The 26184-nt window shown below is 35.4% G+C and overlaps 1 protein-coding gene across 2 annotated transcripts in view; it reads left to right on the top strand.

Annotated features, from left to right (window-relative positions):
- Window positions 1-26184, top strand: part of LOC102805938 (lysosomal alpha-mannosidase-like) — a 159522-nt gene that overhangs the window by 50616 nt on the left and 82722 nt on the right. The window contains exons 4-5 of one of the 2 annotated variants that reach the window (XM_085493896.1): window positions 20647-20840; window positions 23946-24149. In XM_085493896.1, the coding sequence (XP_085350022.1) occupies window positions 20647-20840; window positions 23946-24149 (398 nt within the window). The other variant, XM_085493895.1, reaches the window with a different exon arrangement.

Below are 26184 nucleotides of genomic sequence, written 5' to 3'. Positions count from 1 at the left end.
AAATCTTTTGTTCAATGTTGTCATAATAACACAGGATTCCACTTCCTAACTGCAACAGTGTTTAAGATATAATGGTTATGCATATTAATGAGTTCACATGACCATATATGGTCATCTGTTATTTTAATCAAATCTCTTGTTCAACGTTGTCATGATAACACAGGAATCATCTTCCTAACTCCAACAGTGCTTGAGATATATCAGTTATGCATATTAATGAGGTTAGAAGCCCCCACCCCATGGGTGCCCAGCCACGTGGCCTAACAGTGTGCTATTGAGGCAAAATGATGCATCTGATGACACAAATGCACATACAAAATTTGAAAGAAATCAGACTAATACAAAACATGTAGTTGCATAATTTCTATTTTCACAAAATCCAAGATGGCGCCCAAACCACGTGACTGATAAAAATAATATTATTTTTCTCGTATGCAGCTAAGGCCAGGCATGGTAAATATAAAAACATCTAGTAGATTGGTTGAATCATCTCTGAGAAACAAATACCCAAACTTTTGGTAAATTTTGCTTAAAATCCAAAATGGCGGCCAAACCATGTGACTGATCTGAATTTTTTTTTAGGTTTCTGAAAGGGCTTGATACACAGATGCTATGAAGCAAAATTGAAAATATTCCCTCAAGTGTTGCCAGAGTAAAAAACTACTTCCTGTTTAGAAGAAATCCAAAATGGTGGCCAAACCACGTGACCAATCGTAATATTTTTTTCAAACGTAAATGGGATTCATATATAGAAGCTAAATACAACATATGAGAGCATTCTGCTAGGTGGTTCTGAAGAAGAAGATTTTCAAGTGTTTTTTGCCGTTTTTAGGAAAAACAAAATGGCGGGAAAAGTCACGTGACCGCTAAAGTTTTTATTGCTGATATCTATTACACATGAGTTGTACTATATACCATAAAAAAATCTAGACGCCTAGACCCACAGAAAGTGGTCAAACAGCCACTTCCGGTTTTATTTCAATCCAATATGGCTGCCAAACTAATTGACCAATCGAAATACCGAAAGCATGTTGCACCAGTTCACATTAGGGACTATCAGTATAGAGCATTATCAGACCATTCCGTTCAGCGGTTTTCTCAAACGGCTTGACGAAAAAAGTTACGGAAGAAAGAAAGAAGAAAGAAAAAACCGGACAATAAGAATAGGGGCCACGCCCTACAGGCTTGGGCCCCTAAAAACCGGACAATAAGAATAGGGGCCTCGCCCTTCGGGCTTGGGCCCCTAATTAAAGCCGCAAGCGGCATCACCGGGGCCCAAGCTGATCTATCATGACAAGATTCTGTTTCATAATAAATGAGGTCACATGTTAGACAATCAGGTAGCTTGTATTATCAGTAACATGAGGTCAAAATGAAGTTGGTACCATGTATTTTCCTGGTTTGGTTATCGAAATATGGTTTTCAGGATATATAATGAGCCATGTTCTTATGCACAATAATGAGATTACATAATCATATATAGCCATTTCTAATGTCAGTTACATCTTTCATTCAATGTCTTCATAATGACACTAGTTACATGTCCTGCTCTGCGACAGTGTTTCAGATATGACTGCTATGCATATTAATGAGTTTACATGACCATATATGGTCATCTGTTATTTTAATCAAATCTCTTGTTCATTGTTGTCATAATAACACAGGATTCATCTTCCTAACTGCAACAGTGTTTAAGATATAATGGTTATGCATATTAATGAGTTCACATGACCATATATGGTCATATGTTATTTTAATCAAATCTCTTGTTCACTGTTGTCATAATAACACAGGATTCATCTTCCTAACTGCAACAGTGTTTAAGATATAATGGTTATGCATATTAATGAGTTCACATGACCATATATGGTCATCTGTTATTTTAATCAAATCTCTTGTTCATTGTTGTCATAATGACACAGGATTTATCTTCCTAACTGCGACAGTGTTTTAGATATAATGGTTATGCATATTAATGAGTTCACATGACCATATATGGTTATCTGTTATTTTAATCAAATCTCTTGTTCACTGTTGTCATAATGACACAGGATTCATCTTCCTAACTGCAACAGTGTTTGAGATATAACGATTACGCATATTAATGAGCTCACGTGACTATATATGGTCATCTGTTATTTTAATCAAATCTTTTGTTCAATGTTGTCATAATAACACAGGATTCCACTTCCTAACTGCAACAGTGTTTGAGATATGACAGTTATGCATATTAATGAGCTCACATGACCATATATGGTCATTTGTTATTTTAATCGAATCTCTTGTTCAAGGTTGTCATAATAACACAGGATTCATCATCCTAACTACAACAGTGCTTGAGTTATAACAGTTATGCATATTAATGAGGTTAGAAGCCCCCACCCCATGGGTGCCCAGCCACGTGGCCTAGCAGTGTGCTATTGGGGCAAAATGATGCATCTGATGACACAAATGCACATACAAAATTTGAAAGAAATCAGACTAATACAAAACATGTAGTTGCATAATGTCTATTTTCACAAAATCCAAGATGGCGGCCAAACCATGTGACTGATCAAAATAATATTATTTTTCTCATATGGAGCTAAGGGCAGGCATGGTAAATATAAAAACATCTAGTAGATTGGTTGAATCGTCTCTGAGAAACAAATACCCAAACTTTTTGTCAATTTTGCTTAAAATCCAAAATGGCGGCCAAACCATGTGACTGATCTGAATTTTTTTTTAGATTTCTGAAAGGGTTTGATACACTGATGCCATGAAGCAAAATTGAAAATAATCCCTCAAGTGTTGCCAGAGTAAAAAACAACTTCCTGTTTAGAAGAGATCCAAAATGGTGGCCAAACCACGTGATCAATCGTATAAAAATGTTCAAACATAAATGGGATTCATATATAGAAGCTAAATACTACATATGAGAGCATTCTACTTGGTGGTTCTGAAGAAGAAGATTTTTAAGTGCTTTTTGCCGTTTTTAGGAAAAACAAAATGGCGGGAAAAGTCACATGACCGCTAAAGTTTTTATTGCTGATATTTATTACACATGAGTTGTACTATATACCATAAAAAAATCTAGAGGCCTAGACCCTCAGAAAGTGGTCAAACTGCCACTTCCGGTTTTATTTCAATCCAATATGGCTGCCAAACTAATTGACCAATCGAAATTCTGAAAGAATGTTGCACCAGTTCACATTAGGGAATAACAGTATAGAGCATTATCAGATCATTCTGTTCAGCGGTTTTCTCAAACGGCTTGACGAAAAAAGTTATGGAAGAAAGAAAGAAGAAAGAAAAAACCGGACAATAAGAATAGGGGCCACGCCCTACAGGCTTGGGCCCCTAATTAAAGCCGCAAGCGGCGTCACCGGGGCCCAAGCTGACAAGATTCTGTTTCATTATTAATGTGGTCACATGTTAGACAATCAGGTAGCTTGAATTATCAGTAACATGAGGTCAAAATGAAGTTGGTACCATGTATTTACCTGGTTTGGTTATCGAAATATGGTTTTCAGGATATATAATGAGCCATGTTCTTAATAATGAGATTACATAATCATATATAGCCATTTCTAATGTCAGTTACATCTTTCATTCAATGTCTTCATAATGACACTTGTTACATGTCCTGCTCTGCGACAGTGTTTTAGATATGACTGCTTTGCATATTAATGAGTTCACATGACCATATATGGTTATCTGTTATTTTAATCAAATCTCTTGTTCACTGTTGTCATAATGACACAGGATTCATCTTCCTAACTGCGACAGTGTTTAAGATGTAATGGTTATGCATATTAATGAGTTCACATGACCATATATGGTTATCTGTTATTTTAATCAAATCTCTTGTTCACTGTTGTCATAATGACACAGGATTCATCTTCCTAACTGCAACAGTGTTTGAGATATAACGATTACGCATATTAATGAGCTCACGTGACTATATATGGTCATCTGTTATTTTAATCAAATCTTTTGTTCAATGTTGTCATAATAACACAGGATTCCACTTCCTAACTGCAACAGTGTTTGAGATATGACAGTTATGCATATTAATGAGCTCACATGACCATATATGGTCATTTGTTATTTTAATCGAATCTCTTGTTCAAGTTTGTCATAATAACACAGGATTCATCATCCTAACTACAACAGTGCTTGAGTTATAACAGTTATGCATATTAATGAGGTTAGAAGCCCCCACCCCATGGGTGCCCAGCCACGTGGCCTAACAGTGTGCTATTGGGGCAAAATGATGCATCTGATGACACAAATGCACATACAAAATTTGAAAGAAATCAGACTAATACAAAACATGTAGTTGCATAATTTCTATTTTCACAAAATCCAAGATGGCGGCCAAACCACGTGACTGATCAAAATAATATTATTTTTCTCGTATGCAGCTAAGGCCAGGCATGGTAAATATAAAAACATCTAGTAGATTGGTTGAATTGTCTCTGAGAAACAAATACCCAAACTTTTGGTAAATTTTGCTTAAAATCCAAAATGGCGGCCAAACCATGTGACTGATCTGAAATTTTTTTTTAGGTTTCTGAAAGGGCTTGATACACAGATGCCATGAAGCAAAATTGAAAATATTCCCTCAAGTGTTGCCAGAGTAAAAAACTACTTCCTGTTTAGAACAAATCCAAAATGGTGGCCAAACCACGTGACCAATCGTAAACATTTTTTCAAACATAGATGGGATTCATATATAGAAGCTAAATACTACATATGAGAGCATTCTGCTTGGTGGTTCTGAAGAAGAAGATTTTTTAGTAGTTTTTGCCGTTTTTAGGAAAAACAAAATGGCGGGAAAAGTCACATGACCGCTAAAGTTTTTATTGCTGATATCTATTACACATGAGTTGTACTATGTACCATAAAAAAATCTAGAGGCCTAGACCCTCAGAAAGTGGTCAAACAGCCACTTCCGGTTTTATTTCAATCCAATATGGCTGCCAAACTAATTGACCAATCTAAATTCTGAAAGCATGTTGCACCAGTTCACATTAGGGACTATCAGTATAGAGCATTATCAGACCATTCCGTTCAGCGGTTTTCTCAAACGGCTTGACGAAAAAAGTTACGGAAGAAAGAAAGAAAGAAAGATTAAAGCCGCAAGCGGCGTCACCGGGGCCCAAGCTGATAAGATTCTGTTACATAATTAATGAGGTCACATGTTAGACAATTAGGTAGCTTGAATTATCAGTAACATGAGGTCGAAATGAAGTTGGTACCATGTATTTACCTGGTTTGGTTATCGAAATATGGTTTTCAGGATATATAATGAGCCATGTTCTTATGCACAATAATGAGATTACATAATCATATATAGCCATTTCTAATGTCAGTTACATCTTTCATTCAATGTCTTCATAATGACACTAGTTACACGTCCTGCTCTGCGACAGTGTTTCAGATATGACTGCTATGCATATTAATGAGTTCACATGACCATGTATGGTCATCTGTTATATTAATCAAATCTCTTGTTCACTGTTGTCATAATAACACAGGATTCATCTTCCTAACTGCTACAGTGTATAAGATATAATGGTTATGCATATTAATGAGTTCACATGACCATATATGGTCATCTGTTATTTTCATCAAATCTCTTGTTCACTGTTGTCATAATAACACAGGATTCATCTTCCTACCTGCAACAGTGTTTAAGATTTAACGGTTATGCATATTAATGAGCTCACATGACCATATATGGTCATCTGTTATTTTAATCAAATCTCTTGTTCAACGTTGTCATAATAACACTGGATTCATCATCCTAACTACAACAGTGCTTGAGTTATAACAGTTATGCATATTAATGAGGTTAGAAGCCCCCACCCCATGGGTGCCCAGCCACGTGGTCTAGCAGTGTGCTATTGGGGCAAAATGATGCATCTGATGACACAAATGCACATACAAAATTTGAAAGAAATCAGACTAATACAAAACATGTAGTTGCATAATTTCTATTTTCACAAAATCCAAGATGGCGGCCAAACCACGTGACTGATCAAAATAATATTATTTTTCTCATATGGAGCTAAGGCCGGGCATGGTAAATATAAAAACATCTAGTAGATTGGTTGAATCATCTCTGAGAATCAAATGCCCAAACTTTTGGTCAATTTTGCCTAAAATCCAAAATGGCGGCCAAACCATGTGACTGATCTGAAATCTGTTTTAGGTTTCTGAAAGGGTTTGATATACAGATGCCATGAAGCAAAATTGAAAATAATCCCTCAAGTGTTGCTAGAGTAAAAAACTACGTCCTGTTTAGAAGAAATCCAAAATGGTGGCCAAACCACGTGACCAATCGTAATAATTTTTTCAAACGTAAATGGGATTCATATATAGAAGCTAAATACTACATATGAGAGCATTCTGCTTGGTGGTTCTAAAGAAGAAGATTTTTAAGTGTTTTTTGCCGTTTTTAGGAAAAACAAAATGGCGGGAAAAGTCACATGACCGCTAAAGTTTTTATTGCTGATATCTATTACACATGAGTTGTACTATATACCATAAAAAAATCTAGAGGCCTAGACCCTCAGAAAGTGGTCAAACAGCCACTTCCGGTTTTATTTCAATCCAATATGACTGCCAAACTAATTGACCAATCAAAATTCTGAAAGCATGTTGCACCAGTTCACATTAGGGACTATCAGTATAGAGCATTATCAGACCATTCCGTTCAACGGTTTTCTCAAACGGCTTGACGAAAAAAGTTACGGAAGAAAGAAAGAAAGAAAGAAAGAAGAAAAAACCGGACAATAAGAATAGGGGCCTCGCCCTTCGGGCTTGGTCCCCTAAAGAAAAAACCGGACAATAAGAATAGGGGCCTCGCCCTTCGGGCTTGGGCCCCTAAAGAAGAAGATTAAAGCCGCAAGCGGCGTCACCGGGGCCCAAGCTGACAAGATTCTGTTTCATAATTAATGTGGTCACATGTTAGACAATCAGGTAGCTTGAATTATCAGTAACATAAGGTCAAAATGAAGTTGGTACCATGTATTTACCTGGTTTGGTTATCGAAATATGGTTTTCAGGATATATAATGAGCCTTGTTCTTATGCACAATAGTGAGATTACATAATCATATATAGCCATTTCTAATGTCAGTTACATCTTTCATTCAATGTCTTCATAATGACACTGGTTACATATCCTGCTCTGCGACAGTGTTTTAGATATGAGTGCTTTGCATATTAATGAGTTCACATGACCATATATGGTCATCTGTTATTTTAATCAAATCTCTTGTTCACTGTAGTCATAATAACACAGGATTCATCTTCCTAACTGCAACAGTGTTTAAGATATAATGGTTATGCATATTAATGAGTTCACATGACCATATATGGTCATCTGTTATTTTAATCAAATCTCAAGTTCACTGTTGTCATGATAACACAGGAATCATCTTCCTAACTACAACAGTGTTTGAGATATAATGGTTATGCATATTAATGAGTTCACATGACCATATATGGTAATCTGTTATTTTAATGAAATCAATTGTTAAATGTTGTCATAATAACACAGGTTTCATCTTCCTAACTCCAACAGTGCTTGAGATATATCAGGTATGCATATTAATGAGGTTAGAAGCCCCCACCCCTTAGGCGCCTAGCGACAAAACCCAGCCACGTGCCATTCGGTTAAAAAAAATGCATCTCAAGAGTAGAATGCACATATACAATTTTAGCCAAATCGGACCAATACAACACATGTAAATGCACAAGATTTGTTTTCATAAAATCCAAGATGGCGGCCAAACCATGTGACTGATCAAAATAATATTATTTTTCTCATATGGAGCTAAGGCTAGGCATGGTAAATATAAAAACATCTAGTAGATTGGTTGAATCACTTCTGAGAAACAAATGCCCAAACTTTTGGTCAATTTTGCTTAAAATCCAAGATGGCGGCCAAACCATGTGACTGATCCGAAATCTTTTTTAGGTTTCTGAAAGAGATTGATATAGAGATGCCATACAGCAATATTGAAAATAATCCCTCAAGTGTGGCATGAGTAAAAAAACTACTTCCTGTTTAGAAGAAATCCAAAATGGTGGCCAAACCACGTGACCAATCGTAATAATTTTTTCAAACATAAATGGGATTCATATATAGAAGCTAAATACTACATATGAGAGCATTCTGCTTGGTGGTTCTGAAGAAGAAGATTTTAAAGTGTTTTTTGCCGTTTTTAGGAAAAACAAAATGGCGGGAAAAGTCACATGACCGCTAAAGTTTTTATTGCTGATATTTATTACACATGAGTTGTACTATATACCATAAAAAAATCTAGACGCCTAGACCCTCAGAAAGTGGTCAAACAGCCACTTCCGGTTTTATTTCAATCCAATATGGCTGCCAAACTAATTGACCAATCGAAATTCTGAAAGCATGTTGCACCAGTTCACATTAGGGACTATCAGTATAGAGCATTATCAGACCATTCCATTCAGCAGTTTTCTCAAACGGCTTGACGAAAAAAGTTACGGAAGAAAGAAAGAAAGAAAGATTAAAGCCGCAAGCGGCGTCACCGGGGCCCAAGCTGATCTATCATGACAAGATTCTGTTTCATAATTAATGTGGTCACATGTTAGACAATCAGGTAGCTTGAATTATCAGTAACATGAGATCAAAATGAAGTTGGTACCATGTATTTACCTGGTTTGGTTATCGAAATATGGTTTTCAGGATATATAATGAGCCATGTTCTTAATAATGAGATTACATAATCATATATAGCAATTTCTAATGTCAGTTACATCTTTCATTCAATGTCTTCATAATGACACTTGTTACATGTCCTGCTCTGCGACAGTGTTTTAGATATGACTGCTTTGCATATTAATGAGTTCACATGACCATATATGGTCATCTGTTATTTTTAATCAAATCTCTTGTTCACTGTTGTCATAATAACACAGGATTCATCTTTCTAACTGCAACAGTGTTTAAGATATAATGGTTATGCATATTAATGAGTTCACATGACCATATATGGTTATCTGTTATTTTAATCAAGTCTCTTGTTCACTGTTGTCATAATAACACAGGATTAATCGTCCTAACTGCAACAGTGTTTAAGATATAATGGTTATGCATATTAATGAGTTCACATGACCATATATGGTCATCTGTTATTTTAATCAAATCTCTTGTTCACTGTTGTCATAATAACACAGGATTCATCTTCCTAACTGCGACAGTGTTTTAGATATGACTGCTATGCACATTAATGAGTTCACATGACCATATATGGTTATCTGTTATTTTAATCAAATCTCTTGTTCACTGTTGTCATAATGACACAGGATTTATCTTCCTAACTGCAACAGTGTTTAAGATATAACGATTACGCATATTAATGAGCTCACGTGACTATATATGGTCATCTGTTATTTTAATCAAATATTTTGTTCAATGTTGTCATAATAACACAGGATTCCACTTCCTAACTGCAACAGTGTTTGAGATATGACAGTTATGCATATTAATGAGCTCACATGACCATATATGGTCATTTGTTATTTTAATCGAATCTCTTGTTCAAGGTTGTCATAATAACACAGGATTCATCATCCTAACTACAACAGTGCTTGAGTTATAACAGTTATGCATATTAATGAGGTTAGAAGCCCCCACCCCATGGGTGCCCAGCCACGTGGCCTAACAGTGTGCTATTGGGGCAAAATGATGCATCTGATGACACAAATGCACATACAAAATTTGAAAGAAATCAGACTAATACAAAACATGTAGTTGCATAATTTCTATTTTCACAAAATCCAAGATGGCGGCCAAACCACGTGACTGATCAAAATAATATTATTTTTCTCGTATGCAGCTAAGGCCAGGCATGGTAAATATAAAAACATCTAGTAGATTGGTTGAATCGTCTCTGAGAAACAAATACCCAAACTTTTGGTCAATTTTGCTTAAAATCCAAAATGGCGGCCAAACCATGTGACTGATCTGAATTTTTTTTTAGGTTTCTGAAAGGGCTTGATACACAGATGCCATGAAGCAAAATTGAAAATATTCCCTCAAGTGTTGCCAGAGTAAAAAACTACTTCCTGTTTAGAAGAAATCCAAAATGGTGGCCAAACCACGTGACCAATCGTAAACATTTTTTCAAACATAAATGGGATTCATATATAGAAGCTAAATACTACATATGAGAGCATTCTGCTTGGTGGTTCTGAAGAAGAAGATTTTCAAATGTTTTTTGCCGTTTTTAGGAAAAACAAAATGGCGGGAAAAGTCACATGACCGCTAAAGATTTTATTGCTGATATTTATTACACATGAGTTGTACTATATACCATAAAAAAATCTAGACGCCTAGACCCTCAGAAAGTGGTCAAACAGCCACTTCCGGTTTTATTTCAATCCAATATGACTGCCAAACTAATTGTCCAATCGAAATTCTGAAAGCATGTTGCACCAGTTCACATTATGGACTATCAGTATAGAGCATTATCAGACCATTCTGTTCAGCGGTTTTCTCAAACGGCTTGACGAAAAAAGTTACGGAAGAAAGAAGATGATGAAGAAGAAGAAAAAACCGGACAATAAGAATAGGGGCCTCGCCCTTCGGGCTTGGGCCCCTAAAAAAACTGAACGATAATAATAGGGGCCTCGCCCTTTGGGCTTGGGCCCCTAAAGAAGAAGAAAGAAGAAGAAAAAACCGGACAATAAGAATAGGGGCCTCGCCCTTTGGGCTTGGGCCCCTAATTAAAGCCGCAAGCGGCGTCACCGGGGCCCAAGCTGACAAGACGCTGTTTCGTAATTAATGTGGTCACATGTTAGACAATCAGGTAGCTTGAATTATCAGTAACATGAGGTCAAAATGAAGTTGGTACCATGTATTTACCTGGTTTGGTTATCGAAATGGTTTTCAGGATATATAATGAGCCATGTTCTTATGCACAATAATGAGATTACATAATCATATATAGCCATTTCTAATGTCAGTTACATCTTTCATTCAATGTCTTCATAATGACACTAGTTACATGTCCTGCTCTGCGACAGTGTTTTAGATATGACTGCTATGCATATTAATGAGTTCACATGACCATATATGGTCATCTGTTATTTTAATCAAATCTCTTGTTCACTGTTGTCATAATAACACAGGATTCATCTTCCTAACTGCAACAGTGTTTAAGATATAATGGTTATGCATATTAATTAGTTCACATGACCATATATGGTCATCTGTTATTTTAATCAAATCTCTTGTTCACTGTTGTCATAATAACACAGGATTCATCTTCCTAACTGCAACAGTGTTTAAGATATAATGGTTATGCATATTAATGAGCTCACATGACCATAAATGGTCAGTTGTTATTTTAATCAAATCTCTTGTTCAACATTGTCATAATAACACAGGATTCATCTTCCTAACTGCAACAGTGTTTGAGATATAACGATTACGCATATTAATGAGCTCACATGACTATATATGGTCATCTGTTATTTTAATCAAATCTTTTGTTCAAAGTTGTCATAATAACACAGGATTCCACCTCCTAACTGCAAAAGTGTTTGAGATATGACAGTTATGCATATTAATGAGCTCACATGACCATATATGGTCATTTGTTATTTTAATCGAACCTCTTGTTCAACGTTGTCATAATAACACAGGATTCATCATCCTAACTACAACAGTGCTTGAGTTATAACAGTTATGCATATTAATGAGGTTAGAAGCCCCCACCCCATGGGTGCCAAGCCACGTGGCCTATCAGTGTGCTATTGGGGCAAAATGATGCATCTGATGACACAAATGCACATACAAAATTTGAAAGAAATCAGACTAATACAAAACATGTAGTTGCATAATTTCTATTTTCACAAAATCCAAGATGGCGGCCAAACCACGTGACTGATCAAAATAATATTATTTTTCTCATATGGAGCTAAGGCCAGGCATGGTAAATATAAAAACATCTAGTAGATTGGTTGAATCGTCTCTGAGAAACAAATACCCAAACTTTTGGTCAATTTTGCTTAAAATCCAAAATGGCGGCCAAACCATGTGACTGATCTGACATTTTTTTTAGGTTTCTGAAAGGGCTTGATACACAGATGCCATGAAGCAAAATTGAAAATATTCCCTCAAGTGTTGCCAGAGTAAAAAACTACTTCCTGTTTAGAAGAAATCCAAAATGGTGGCCAAACCACGTGACCAATCGTAAACATTTTTTCAAACATAAATGGGATTCATATATAGAAGCTAAATACTACATATGAGAGCATTCTGCTTGGTGGTTCTGAAGAAGAAGATTTTCAAGTGTTTTTTGCCGTTTTTAGGAAAAACAAAATGGCGGGAAAAGTCACATGACCGCTAAAGTTTGTATTGCTGATATTTATTACACATGAGTTGTACTATATACCATACAAAAATGTAGACGCCTAGACCCTCAGAAAGTGGTCAAACAGCCACTTCCGGTTTTATTTCAATCCAATATGGCTGCCAAACTAATTGTCCAATCGAAATTCTGAAAGCATGTTGCACCAGTTCACATTATGGACTATAAGTATAGTGCATTTTCAGACTATTCAGTTCAGCAGTTTTCTCAAACGGCTTGACGAAAAAAGTTGTGGAAGAAAGAAAGATTTTTTGATTTTTAAAACAATCATTTATTCATCAATAACTTAGTTACATATATACATGTAGTACATTATTTCAAAATGTCATAAAATCGAACACTGTGACTATACAATATCGACAATTTATAATAAATGTTACAATGAACTAGTTTAGATACCACTAAAAAGTACATTTATTAAAATATTATAGTCTCATTAAAAAGTTATATTTATATTAAAAAGTTCATGCAATTTCTTCTGCGATTATCAGTTGTCCATTGGTGACAGAAGCAATGGCATCGTTCGCTCCCCAGAGACTTCTAAATGCATCTATGCTGGACCTTGCGTAGTAGAGGTATTCTCCAGTGATTCTTGACCGCAATCTTGCTTTGTAGAACTGAGTCACATCCGTCGGTGAATCTTCGTTTAGTGCATTTTGACGAGTCATATGAATGGCTAGTTTAGCAGATGTAATGATGTAGTTCATTACATATTCGACGTTTCGTTCATAGTTTTTTCCAAGCTTCGGTGGCCCAAGAATGAACCACCAGTAGGGTAAAACAAACTCATTGCCAGCTAGTTTTTGGCATATTTTCTTAACTAGCTCAAATAGTGGTAGCAGACGAGGACATTGTAGAAAAATATGTAAAAGATCGTCTTTGTCATGACAGAAAACACAGTCAGAGTTGGGACGATAATTGCACGATCTTAAAAATTCGCCAGTAGCATAGGCACCATGCAGGATTCGCCACTGTAAGTCGCCTTCTCTCTTCAGTATGGGAGGGAGATAGCATAGTTTAAAACACGGTTTAACTGATGTTGGTAGTGAAAGTAAATCACGCCAAACTGTGTCAAGGTTGTTGGGTAGATGAGAGTGCAGTTGCGAAAGTGTTATAAATTTATACAGAACTCCCTTTTCACGTTTAGACAGTGGGGTAATTAAGGAAACTGAACCATTACTATACACAAGATCTAAACTGTAGCTGCTGTCTAGGTTTGTGTCTTCGCTCTGACAGCTGTCTGACACATTAGAGCTACCACAACAGTTGTTGTCCATTGACCAATATTCAGTTATTTTCTGTATGAGATTCTCTGGTATAGATTGTTTGAGAATGTATAGTGCTTTCTCCAATAAACGTAATGAATAGATTGGCACTATTTGGTGTACATCGGCACAAGTCATCCAGCGACGTTCATCATGATTGATCATGTCACCAATAGTACACAACCCTGCATCTACAAAGTGCGTAAAAACAAAGGGTTCATTCCTTATAGAATGACAAATGAGTTCATTGTAAAAAAGTGGTTCATTAAAAATGTCAATAATGGTGTGTGGTACACCAGTACGATTAGTATTAAAAGACAGCCATGTCAGTAAAAGTGCGCTGTAAAAATTTGAAATACTTTGAGAGATTGAACACTGAAAGCAGGTGACAAATAACTGTTTATTATAGTTCATATCATTAGAATATTGCAAAAAATAATCGGTGAAGGAAAAACATGGATGTTTATTCGTGGAATAAAGATATCTCTGAATATATTGTAAGTGGAAGGCTTTTATACGGCTTGACAGATGCACAAGCCCTTGCCCACCATCTTTTAGAGGAGTATAGATAAGTTCAGCAGGTTTCCAATGCCGCCCCTGCCAGAAAAAATCGAGGAAGAGTTTTTCTATTTCCTGCACAACAGCAGTAGGTGGAGTCAGACAAACAAGTCTGTGAAAGCATTTCGTAGCTGCAAGTTGGTTGATAACAATGATTCGACCTCGATAGGATATAGATCGAGCAAAGCGCCCCCACCAGTCCAACTTTGATTTAACCTTTTGAATCATTTCAATCCAGTTATTTACAATATAGTCTTTGGTATTTCCAATATAGACACCAAGAAACTTGAGTCCTACATTGTTCCACGTAATTCCCAAGGGAGAATCAGCTCTGTTTTTCCAACATCCAACCCATAGCCCACGAGATTTATTAAGATTCACCTTTGCATTGCTGGCTTTTTCGTAAACAGCAAGCCACTTTGACAATTTTAAAAAGTCTTCATTTTTGCTTATAAAAAAGCTGACATCATCGGCGTAGGCTGTTAAATTACACTTTCTGTTTGATTTAGGAATCTGAATACCTTTTATGTTACTTTGAGTTCTAATTTTGTGCAGTAGCGGTTCGATGGCAATAGCAAATAACTGCCCAGAGAGGGCGCACCCTTGGCGTATACCTCGCATAAATGATACTGGTGCAGTTAGAGAGTCATTTATACGAATTAGGCTCTGTGAGCCAGTATAAATTAATTTAATATAGTTAATAAATTGTTGTCCAAAACCAAAGGCAGTCAAAGTTTTGAATAGGTAATCGTGGTGCACTCGATCAAAAGCCTTTTCTTGATCGAGTGCAACAATACCAAGCGGCAGGTTGGATAGGTTGCAATAGTCAACAACATCACGCAAAAGGTGAATGTTGTCGAATATCTGTCTGTTTGGAACTGTATAGGATTGATCGATGTGTATTATATCGCCAAGTGCTTTCTTAATTCGAAGAGACAGTGCTTTTGAGAAAATCTTGTAGTCAGCGCATAACAGACTGACTGGTCTCCAATTTTTTAACAAAGTGTTATCACCTTTTTTAGGAAGTAAAGTTACAACCGCTCGGCGACAAGAAAGCGGTAGGACGCCATCAGCGATGGATTGTGAAAAAACATCATGCAAGTCAAGGCCCAGCACTGTCCAAAATTTTCTGTAGAACTCTATGGGAAGGCCGTCAATCCCAGGAGACCTTCCATTGGAAATGCTTTTAACAGACTCAGACAAATCACTAAATGAAATAGGACTATCACACATTAATGCTGTATTACAATCAACTTGAGGCAGATCACAAAGTAGTTCTTCTTGCGCCTCAGGAGAAACAGGAGCCGGTGTAAATAAATCAGAGTAGAACTGCCTAGTTAGACCACAAATTTCACCACGATCTTCGGTCAGAATGTTGTCAAGGTTACGAAGTTGTGTTAGCATTTTACGTGAACCATTATTTTTTTCCAACTCTAGAAAGAAACTACAACACTCGTCCGACTCACTTAGTAGACGATGCCGAGACCGTATGGTTGCACCACGCGTCTCTGTTTTCGTGAGTTCGTCAAGTACATTTTTCTTACAATCGTACATGTTTTTAAACGAAGGATTGTCAGCAAGAAGTGTTTCAATGTGGTTTAGTTCATCAGTGAGTTTCTTTTTTTCCGTTTTATAGTTGTACGATTTATTTACACTATACTGTTTGGTTAACTCTCTTATTTTGCATTTCCCCAAATCCCACCACATTTGTATGTTTGTGTAACATATTTTCCGGTCTCGCCATTTGCCCCAAAAGTCTTTTATTAAATCACAGAATGATTCGTCCTCGAGTAAACTGGTATTGAGGCACCATACAGGGGAGCGATTGGAAACCTGTTTCTGAGAAATAGCGAGATGAACAGGTTTGTGATCAGAATAAGCAAATGACTGAGAAATGGATACACTAGTAATTTTGGAAGTAAGTGTTTTATTTACATAAAACGTGTCCAGCCTAGACCGACTGCCACCTCTGACCCAGGTGAAGTTCTGTGCGTCACCATGGAAACGACGCCATGCATCGATTAATTTATGACGACTGATGATGCTTTTTAAAAAACGAGAAGACAGTGGGTGTGGTTCTAGAGCATTTAGTCGATCCAGCTTTGGGTTTAGCGTGCAGTTAAAATCGCCTCCTAATATAATTGGATCACGTTTATCCAGATTGTTGATGGTAGTTTTCACAATTTCAAAAAACCTCATGCGTTCAGCACCACTGGTCGGTGCATAAATATTCAGTAGGTGATATGATAAACCATTAACCGTGACATTAGTGTATAGCAGACGACCATTAACAATACTCTGTGACGAGTTGACAACAATTTGTTTATTAGGATGCATAAGGATAGCAACGCCAGCCGACGTAGTGCTATCATGTGAAAACAAAATTGGCGCACGCCAAACCACTTGCCACCTGGCTTCATCAGTCGGAATGGAATGCGTCTCCTGCAGAAAGTAAAAGTCTGCTTTGTGATTCAGTTTTAAAAAGTTAAAAATATCATGGCGTTTGAGGGAGTCACGACAGCCATTTACATTCCATGTAGTAATAGAAATGTGTGACATGAGTAAATGAAGTAAAATAGATATACAGTACATTACAGTGTTTGTTGGGTCTGAACAATGACAGTGACATTTAAGTTCAGAAACCTGTCAGTAGGAAGGACACGTGATAAATTCAGATTTATTTGTGTTCTTGTAAAACTGGGAATGTTAGCAAATACATCATTACCATATAGAGTAGTTGTTTGTAAGCACCATACAACATGCCACCTGGTCTCATGACAAGTAGGTGGATAAGTTGTATAGTATAAACACAGTTTCAGAATACAATGAAAGATAGTAAAATCGTGACATTTAAACAGGTCACAACAATTATCGACATACCATGAACTAGATGAAAACGACATTATAAGATGTGCTAACAAAAATGTACTCAACATTATTGTTTAGGTTTTTTTAAATTACGACTTTTCAGGTGATTCTGTAGTTTGATGAGTATTTTATGGATCCGAGCTTTCTGTTGGAATGTTGCTAGATCGGAGTTTTTTAGTTTCTTAAAAGACTTGAAAAGTAAGCGAGCGTCTGAACAAAAGTCTAGACAACGCTCTAGGATCTTTTTAGACCCCTTTATGTCGTCTAGAAGTGTAATTAGCCCAGCAGGCGTGACTAGTTTTTCCTGTTCATGAGTGTCTTGCATATCAGATATTTCCGAAGAAATAGACTCGAGCTCTATATCACCACATTGCCCGTCTTCACTATCCCGGTCACTGTCAGCATCAACTGCTAACAGATTGGGCAGTGACAAGCTGTTACTCAGACAGGGTGGTTTGGGGGGTTGTGGATTTTTTGAAAGAGGGGGTCGTACCCTCGTTTCATCTATATTAAAGTGTTCGTTTTTATCAAACGGATCAATAAAGTTGTTGTCAATACCAGTGTCCATATTTTCATTGGCAGTATCAGTGACCTGTTCAGAATCAATATCCACAGTTTCATTGTCGTCTATTTGGTTACTTTCAGTATTTACAGTTTTATCAGTTTCAATATTCACAGTTTCATTGGCGTTTATTTGTCCAATTTCAGTATTTACAGTTTTATCAGTTTCAATATTCACAGTTTCATTTACATCCATATGTTCGTTTTCAGTTTCGGTTTCATTAGTTTTAGTATTATGAGTTTCGTTGTGTACATCATTTTCAGTGCGTTTTTTGTCATTGTTATTTTTCATGAAGGAATTATTACCATCTTTTCCAGTTTCATTCGATTTTGTTACTTGTTTATCATTATTATTTTTTCCAGTTTCGTTGCTGCTTGCAGTCGTTTCATGGTTTTGTGTTTTATTTGTACATGGACAGTTTTTGCGAATATGACCGACCTGTTTACATGAAAAACATCGCATCTCGTCAGTAGAGATGTAAACAGAGTAAGGACGACCTTCATGCATCACATGTATTAAACCACTTATGTGTTCATTGCGCAAAAGCATATGAACTTGTCGCCTAAAAGATTGAACATGTTTTAATGTGTCTGATTTGCACCCCAGTGGAATTGTGCGCATTGAACCAACAATTCGTCCATGTACAGAAAGTTCTTTAATTAGTACCGAGTTTGGAACAAAAGGAGGAACGTTTGAAACTGTAACCCTGGTCGCAGGTTTGACCATTGGCTCAACACCGACCATTTGGTCGCCAATAACAAGTCCTGAGTGGACTAAAGAATCAACAAAAGACAAATCGGAAAGAAAAATTACCACTGATCGGTTCATTCTGGATGCTGCAATGACATGTTTATCCCCGATCAGTTCTCCTACAGCAATTACATACTTCTCAACAGAGAAGTTCTCAAAGCTGTCACACCTCACAGCATGTTTTGTGGTGAGACATACCCCAGGTGGTCGATCAATGGGGGCGGCCATCTTGGCGGCCCACACTCAACCACAACACAAAAATAAAATCAATCAAAAATCACAGCAATCCGCTTGTGAAATAAAACCAAAACCAAATAGAAATAATGACGAAAGTACCACGAAAAGAGTGGTGTAGAAATAAAACAAAAATAGCACTTCCCTGGCTTAAAACGATCCAAAATCTTGGAGCTCAGCAAAACACGTCCTCTCTCCATAGAAGAAAGAAAGAAGAAAGAAGAAGAAAATATTAATGAGTTCACATGACCATATATGGTCATCTGTTATTTTTAAACAAATCTCTTGTTCACTGTTGTCATAATAACACAGGATTCATCTTCCTAACTGCGACAGTGTTTTAGATATGACTGCTATGCATATTAATGAGTTCACATGACCATATATGGTTATCTGTTATTTTAATCAAATCTCTTGTTCACTGTTGTCATAATGACACAGGATTTATCTTCCTAACTGCAACAGTGTTTAAGATATAATGGTTATGCATATTAATGAGTTCACATGACCATATATGGTCATCTGTTATTTTAATCAAATCTCTTGTTCACTGTTGTCATGATAACACAGGAATCATCTTCCTTACTACAACAGTGTTTGAGATATAATGGTTATGCATATGAATGAGTTCACATGACCATATATGGTAATCTGTTATTTTAATGAAATCAATTGTTTAATGTTGTCATAATAACACAGGTTTCATCTTCCTAACTCCAACAGTGCTTGAGATATATCAGTTATGCATATTAATGAGGTTAGAAGCCCCCACCCCTCAGGCGCCCAGCGACAAAACCCAGCCACGTGCCATTCGGTTAAAAGAATGCATCTCAAGAGTAGAATGCACATATACAATTTTAGCCAAATCCGACCAATACAACACATGTAATTGCACAAGATTTGTTTTCATAAAATCCAAGATGGCGGCCAAACCATGTGACTGATCAAAATAATATTATTTTTCTCATATGGAGCTAAGGCCAGGCATGGTAAATATAAAAACATCTATTAGATTGGTTGAATCACCTCTGAGAAACAAATGCCCAAACTTTTGGTCAATTTTGCTTAAAATCCAAGGTGGCGGCCAAACCATGTGACTGATCTGAAATCTTTTTTAGGTTTCTGAAAGGGTTTGATATACAGATGCCATGAAGCAAAATTGAAAATAATCCCTCAAGTGTTGCCAGAGTAAAAAACTACTTCCTGTTTAGAAGAAATCCAAAATGGTGGCCAAACCACGTGACCAATCGTAATAATTTTTTCAAACGTAAATGGGATTCATATATAGAAGCTAAATACAACATATGAGAGCATTCTGCTAGGTGGTTCTGAAGAAGAAGATTTTCAAGTGTTTTTTGCCGTTTTCAGGAAAAACAAAATGGCGGGAAAAGTCACGTGACCGCTAAAGTTTTTATTGCTGATATCTATTACACATGAGTTGTACTATATACTATAAAAAACTCTAGACGCCTAGACCCTCAGAAAGTGGTCAAACAGCCACTTCCGGTTTTATTTCAATCCAATATGGCTGCCAAACTAATTGACCAATCTAAATTCTGAAAGCATGTTGCACCAGTTCACATTAGGGACTATCAGTATAGAGCATTATCAGACCATTCTGTTCAGCGGTTTTCTCAAACGGCTTGACGAAAAAAGTTGCGGCGGAAAGAAGAAAGAAAGAAAAAAACGGACAATAAGAATAGGGGCCTCGCCCTTCGGGCTTGGGCCCCTAAAAACCGAACAATAAGAATAGGGGCCACGCCCTACAGGCTTGGGCCCCTAAAAATCTATATTGACACAATGTTCCAATGTGGGATCTAGGTAAAGAAAACCAAAAAGTATCAAAAAAGAAATGGCATTGATAGGATGAAAATAGATGAGAAAAAATTAGCTAGATTTCTTTCATATTTTTACTTTTTTGTAGACTTTCATTATCCATCATTCCTTCTTATATATATTATATTTGAGGAGAAAAGTTTGTTATTCTCTATGTATTATTTCAGGACGTTTGGAGTTTATAAATGGAGGTTGGTGTATGAATGATGAAGCCTCCACACATTATAATGCCATCATAGATCAAATGACACTAGGATTTCAGTTCTTGAATTATACATTTGGTGATTGTGGTCGGCCTAGAGTAGCATGGCATATTGATCCATTTGGACATTCCAAAGAGCAGGCAGCACTATTTGCATTGGTAAGTTAAACTGTGTCATTCTAATTATATGCACATATATAATTCCAAGAGGTTTATTCTAGACACAATTTTATCACTAACTATTAGCTGGTTGCAGTACCTCATTGATTATGCACATATTTAAGTTCATTAGTCTATTATAGATCCATATTTACTTCTAAGTGAACATTGTGCACTTTAATAAAGATATGTGCATGAACTATTAGCTCATCTTAAGACCTCATTATTTATGCACATATCTAATTTCTAGGGATTTATTATAGACACAATGTTACTACTAATTGATATTGTGAACATAGATGAAAAGATTTGGATAGACATTAGCTGCTCATGTGACCTCATTATTTATGCACATATCCAATTTCTAGAGATTTATTATAGACACAATGTTACTACTCATTGATATTGTGAACATAGATGAAAAGATTTGGATAGACATTCGCTGCTCATGTGACCTCATTATTTATGCACATATCTAATTTCTAGAGATTTATTATAGACACAATGTTACTACTAATTGATATAGTGAACATAGATGAAAAGATTTGGATAGACATTAGCTGCTCATGTGACCTCATTATTTATGCACATATCTAATTTCTAGAGATTTATTATGGACACAATGTTACTACTAATTGATATTGTGAACATAGATGAAAAGATTTGGATAGACATTCGCTGCTCATGTGACCTCATTATTTATGCACATATCTAATTTCTAGAGATTTATTATAGACACAATGTTACTACTAATTGATATTGTGAACATAGATGAAAAGATTTGTATAGACATTAGCTGCTTATGTGACCTCATTATTTATGCACATCTAATTTCTAGAGATTTATTATAGACACAATGTTACTACTCATTGATATTGTGAACATAGATGAAAAGATTTGGATAGACATTCGCTGCTCATGTGACCTCATTATTTATGCACATATCTAATTTCTAGAGATTTATTATAGACACAATGTTACTACTAATTGATATTGTGAACATAGATGAAAAGATTTGGATAAACATTAGCTGCTTATGTGACCTCATTATTTATGCACATATCTAATTTCTAGAGATTTATTATAGACACAATGTTACTACTAATTGATATTGTGAACATAGATGAAAAGATTTGGATAGACATTCGCTGCTCATGTGACCTCATTATTTATGCACATATCTAATTTCTAGAGATTTATTATAGACACAATGTTACTACTAATTGATATTGTGAACATAGATGAAAAGATTTGGATAGACATTAGCTGCTTATGTGACCTCATTATTTATGCACATATCTAATTTCTAGAGATTTATTATAGACACAATGTTACTACTAATTGATATTGTGAACATAGATGAAAAGATTTGGATAGACATTCGCTGCTTATGTGACCTCATTATTTATGCACATATCTAATTTCTAGAGATTTATTATAGACACAATGTTACTACTAATTGATATTGTGATCATAGATGAAAAGATTTGGATAGACATTAGCTGCTTATGTGACCTCATTATTTATGCACATATCTAATTTCTAGAGATTTATTATAGACACAATGTTACTACTCATTGATATTGTGAACATAGATGAAATGATTTGGATAGACATTAGCTGCTTATGTGACCTCATTATTTATGCACATATCTAATTTCTAGAGATTTATTATAGACACAATGTTACTACTCATTGATATTGTGAACATAGATGAAAAGATTTGGATAGACATTAGCTGCTTATGTGACCTCATTATTTATGCACATATCTAATTTCTAGAGATTTATTATAGACACAATGTTACTACTAATTGATATTGTGAACATAGATGAAAAGATTTGGATAGACATTAGCTGCTTATGTGACCTCATTATTTATGCACATATCTAATTTCTAGAGATTTATTATAGACACAATGTTACTACTCATTGATATTGTGAACATAGATGAAAAGATTTGGATAGACATTCGCTGCTCATGTGACCTCATTATTTATGCACATATCTAATTTCTAGAGATTTATTATAGACACAATGTTACTACTAATTGATATTGTGAACATAGATGAAAAGATTTGGATAGACATTAGCTGCTCATGTGACCTCATTATTTATACACATATCTAATTTCTAGAGATAATCTTATATAAACATACTGTGGATTTCAAAAAGTAAAGCTTTATTAGTAACTAGGTTTTTTGTTTAAAAGACTAAATTTGTAATTTGAAAATTTTTTTATTACTGCTTCACATATCTCTAATAACCTCCGCACAGTTCTTCTAACCTTTTTTTAGATTGTTTATTGATCATGAATGTGTATACTATGTGGTATGTAAACATGTCTACTATGAGGTTATTTTGAAAATACCGCAAAGTATGCATAAAGGGAGTATGGTGATCGTATCAACTGACACATACACTGTAGCTATACTGCCTGAGGGCATACTTTTGCAGTATTCTCGTGATACCTTACTATTATACATCTTTTCCTTGCTTGTAGTTATAATTCTATGAGAGATAACAACTCAAAATGGCAATGAATAATGTTTCGTACTGTGTGAATGTTTGCATTCAGTGACAAAATTTGCTGCTATCACTTCTGTGTCTGAAGTAAACAAAGAAAAGTGTTTAAACATGATGCACAATTTCAAAAAAAGAGACATTTAAACATGTTTATAATACTTTTGAGCATGTCCGTACAGTATTTTACAGATGGGTAGAGTTTATCATTTTTATGTCAGATGTATAGTATGTGATGTGTACGATGATTAATGGTAAATATGTATATTATGACATGCATGTTGCAATCCACTTTATATTGGTAATTATAAAATAACTTTGAACTGTTGAATAATGCAGAAATATACTTCTCACTATTCACAGATGAGTTTTGATGGTTTTTTTTTTGCTCGCTTGGATTTTGCTGACAAAGACAAGCGACTGAAAAACAAAAACATGGAAGAAGTTTGGCATGGAAGTTCATCACTTGGCGCTGATGCTGATCTATTTTATGGTGCACTATTTCACCATTATGATGCACCTGAAGGATTTTGTTTTGATATGTCATGTAATGATCAACCAATTCAGGTATTGTACTTTGCAGATGACCTTTGATGGTTTCTTCTTTGGTCGCCTTGACTATGCGGATAAAGACAAGCGTCTAAAGACAAAAACTATGCAACAAGTTTGGCATACCTCCAGTAGTTTAGGATCACAGACTGATCTCTTTTTTGGTGCTTTATTTAATGGGTATGGACCCCCTAGTGGTTTCTGTTTTGACCAATTTTGTGATGATTCTCCATTCCAGGTACCAGTAAATGTACAAAAGTACATTATTATCATTAAAAATTAAATTATTAGTTTAAAACTTGGTGTGGTCAGTTTAAAACTTGGTGTGGTCAGTTTAAAACTTAGTGTGGTCAATTTAAAACTTAGTGTGATCAGTTTAAAATTTAGTGTGGTCAGTTTAAAACTTAGTGTGGTCAATTTAAAACTTAGTGTGGTAAATTTAAAACTTGGTGTGGTCAGTTTAAAACTCATTTAAGATCTGTTTAATATTCAATTGTGTTTAAATCAGTTTAAACTCATTTAATGTCACACATTTTGCAACAATTAAATCATAATTTTTTGGGCACATCTTAATTCTTATTAAAGTTTCTAAATATATATATATTTTGTGTATGCAATTTGATAACTATTTTTTGACTCCCATGTGCGAAGCACAAAATGGGAGTCTTTGCAGTTAGTGTGTCTGTATGTCTGTATGTCTGTGTGTATGTGTGTGTGTGTGTGTGTGTGTATGTATGTGTGTATGTGTGTCCGACTGTTCCACTGCTATCTCAAGAACCATACATCGGTTTTTGATGAAACTTGGTGCATAGATGCTCTGGGCCAATGCGCAGATTTGATTAGGTTTTGGTAAAAATCCATGCTCGTTAATTACCTAATTTGCATGATAATTAGCTAATTTTTAGCTGTTCTATGACTGTTCCACTGATATCTAAAGAACCACTCATTGGATTTTGATGAAACTTGGTACATAGATGCTCTGAACATATGCGCAGATTTGATTAGTTTTTGGTAAAAATCCGTGCATATTAATTACCTAATTTGCATGATAATTAGCTATTTTTTAGTGGTTCCATGACTGTTCCACTGATATTTAAACAACCACTCATTGGATTTTGATGATGCTCGGAACTAATGCTAGGTTTTGATTAGTTTTTGGTAATAATCCGTGGATACTAATTACCTAATTTGCATAATGATTAGTCAATTTTCGGTTTTTCCACTGATATCTCAAGTACTAATCATCACATTTCAATGAAACTTGGTACATAGATGTCATATGACACTGCACAGACCTGATAGTTTTTATGGTAATATCAGTACATATAATTACCTAATTTGCATAATTAATTAATTTTCAGCTTTTGATATAAGTAGTGAGCATTACATTTCAATGAAACTTGGTACTTACATACTCAAGGACTATGCAGAGATTGATTGTTTCGGATAAATATTTGTGCATATTAATCACCTAATTTGCATAATTAGTTAATTTTCAGCTTTTCCACGGGCATCTCAAGTACTAATCATCGCATTTCAATGAAACTTGGTACATAGATCCTTTAGGACTATGCAGAGACCTGATAGTTTCAGGGTAAATAATTGTGCATATTAATTACCTAATTTGCATAATTAATTTTCAGCTTTTCTACTGATATCTAAAGTACTAATCATCACATTTCAATGAATCTAGAATTATGCAGAGACCCAATTATTTTTTTGTAAATATTTGTGCATATTAATCACCTAATTTGCATAATTAACCAATTTCCAACTTTCACACTGATATCTCAGGTACTAATCATCACATATCAATGAATGTTTATACATGGATGCTGTAGGACAATAGACAGACCTGGATAATTGTTGGTTAAAATCTGTACATATTAATTACCCAATTTGCATAATTAACCAATTTTAAGCTTTCACACTGATATCTAAAGTACTAATTTCCATTTTATTGAAACTTAGTACAAAGATGCTCTAGGACAATGTACAAACCTAATTAGTTTGGGGTAAAACTCTGTTCATATTATTTCCCTAATTAGCATAATAATTCATGATTTTTTGGTTCTAATCACATTTCAATTAAACTTGGTACATAGAGTTTTTGTTACATTGCGCAGACCTCATTAGTTTTACAATCAAATCTGTTCATGTTAATTTTCTGATTTGCATAATTAGTTTTCAGCTAAGTAATTTCAAATTATATTTAATGTGTCTCCAATACTCTCAGCACATGGGAGTTCTTTCTAAGCTTTCTTTGATTTACT

Source organism: Saccoglossus kowalevskii, chromosome 19 (assembly GCF_978046115.1).
Source record: "Saccoglossus kowalevskii chromosome 19, keSacKowa6.1, whole genome shotgun sequence".
Lineage (NCBI taxonomy): Eukaryota > Metazoa > Hemichordata > Enteropneusta > Harrimaniidae > Saccoglossus > Saccoglossus kowalevskii.
The sequence above is the reverse complement of the archived record's forward strand: the minus strand, read 5'-3'. Positions and strand labels throughout refer to the sequence as shown.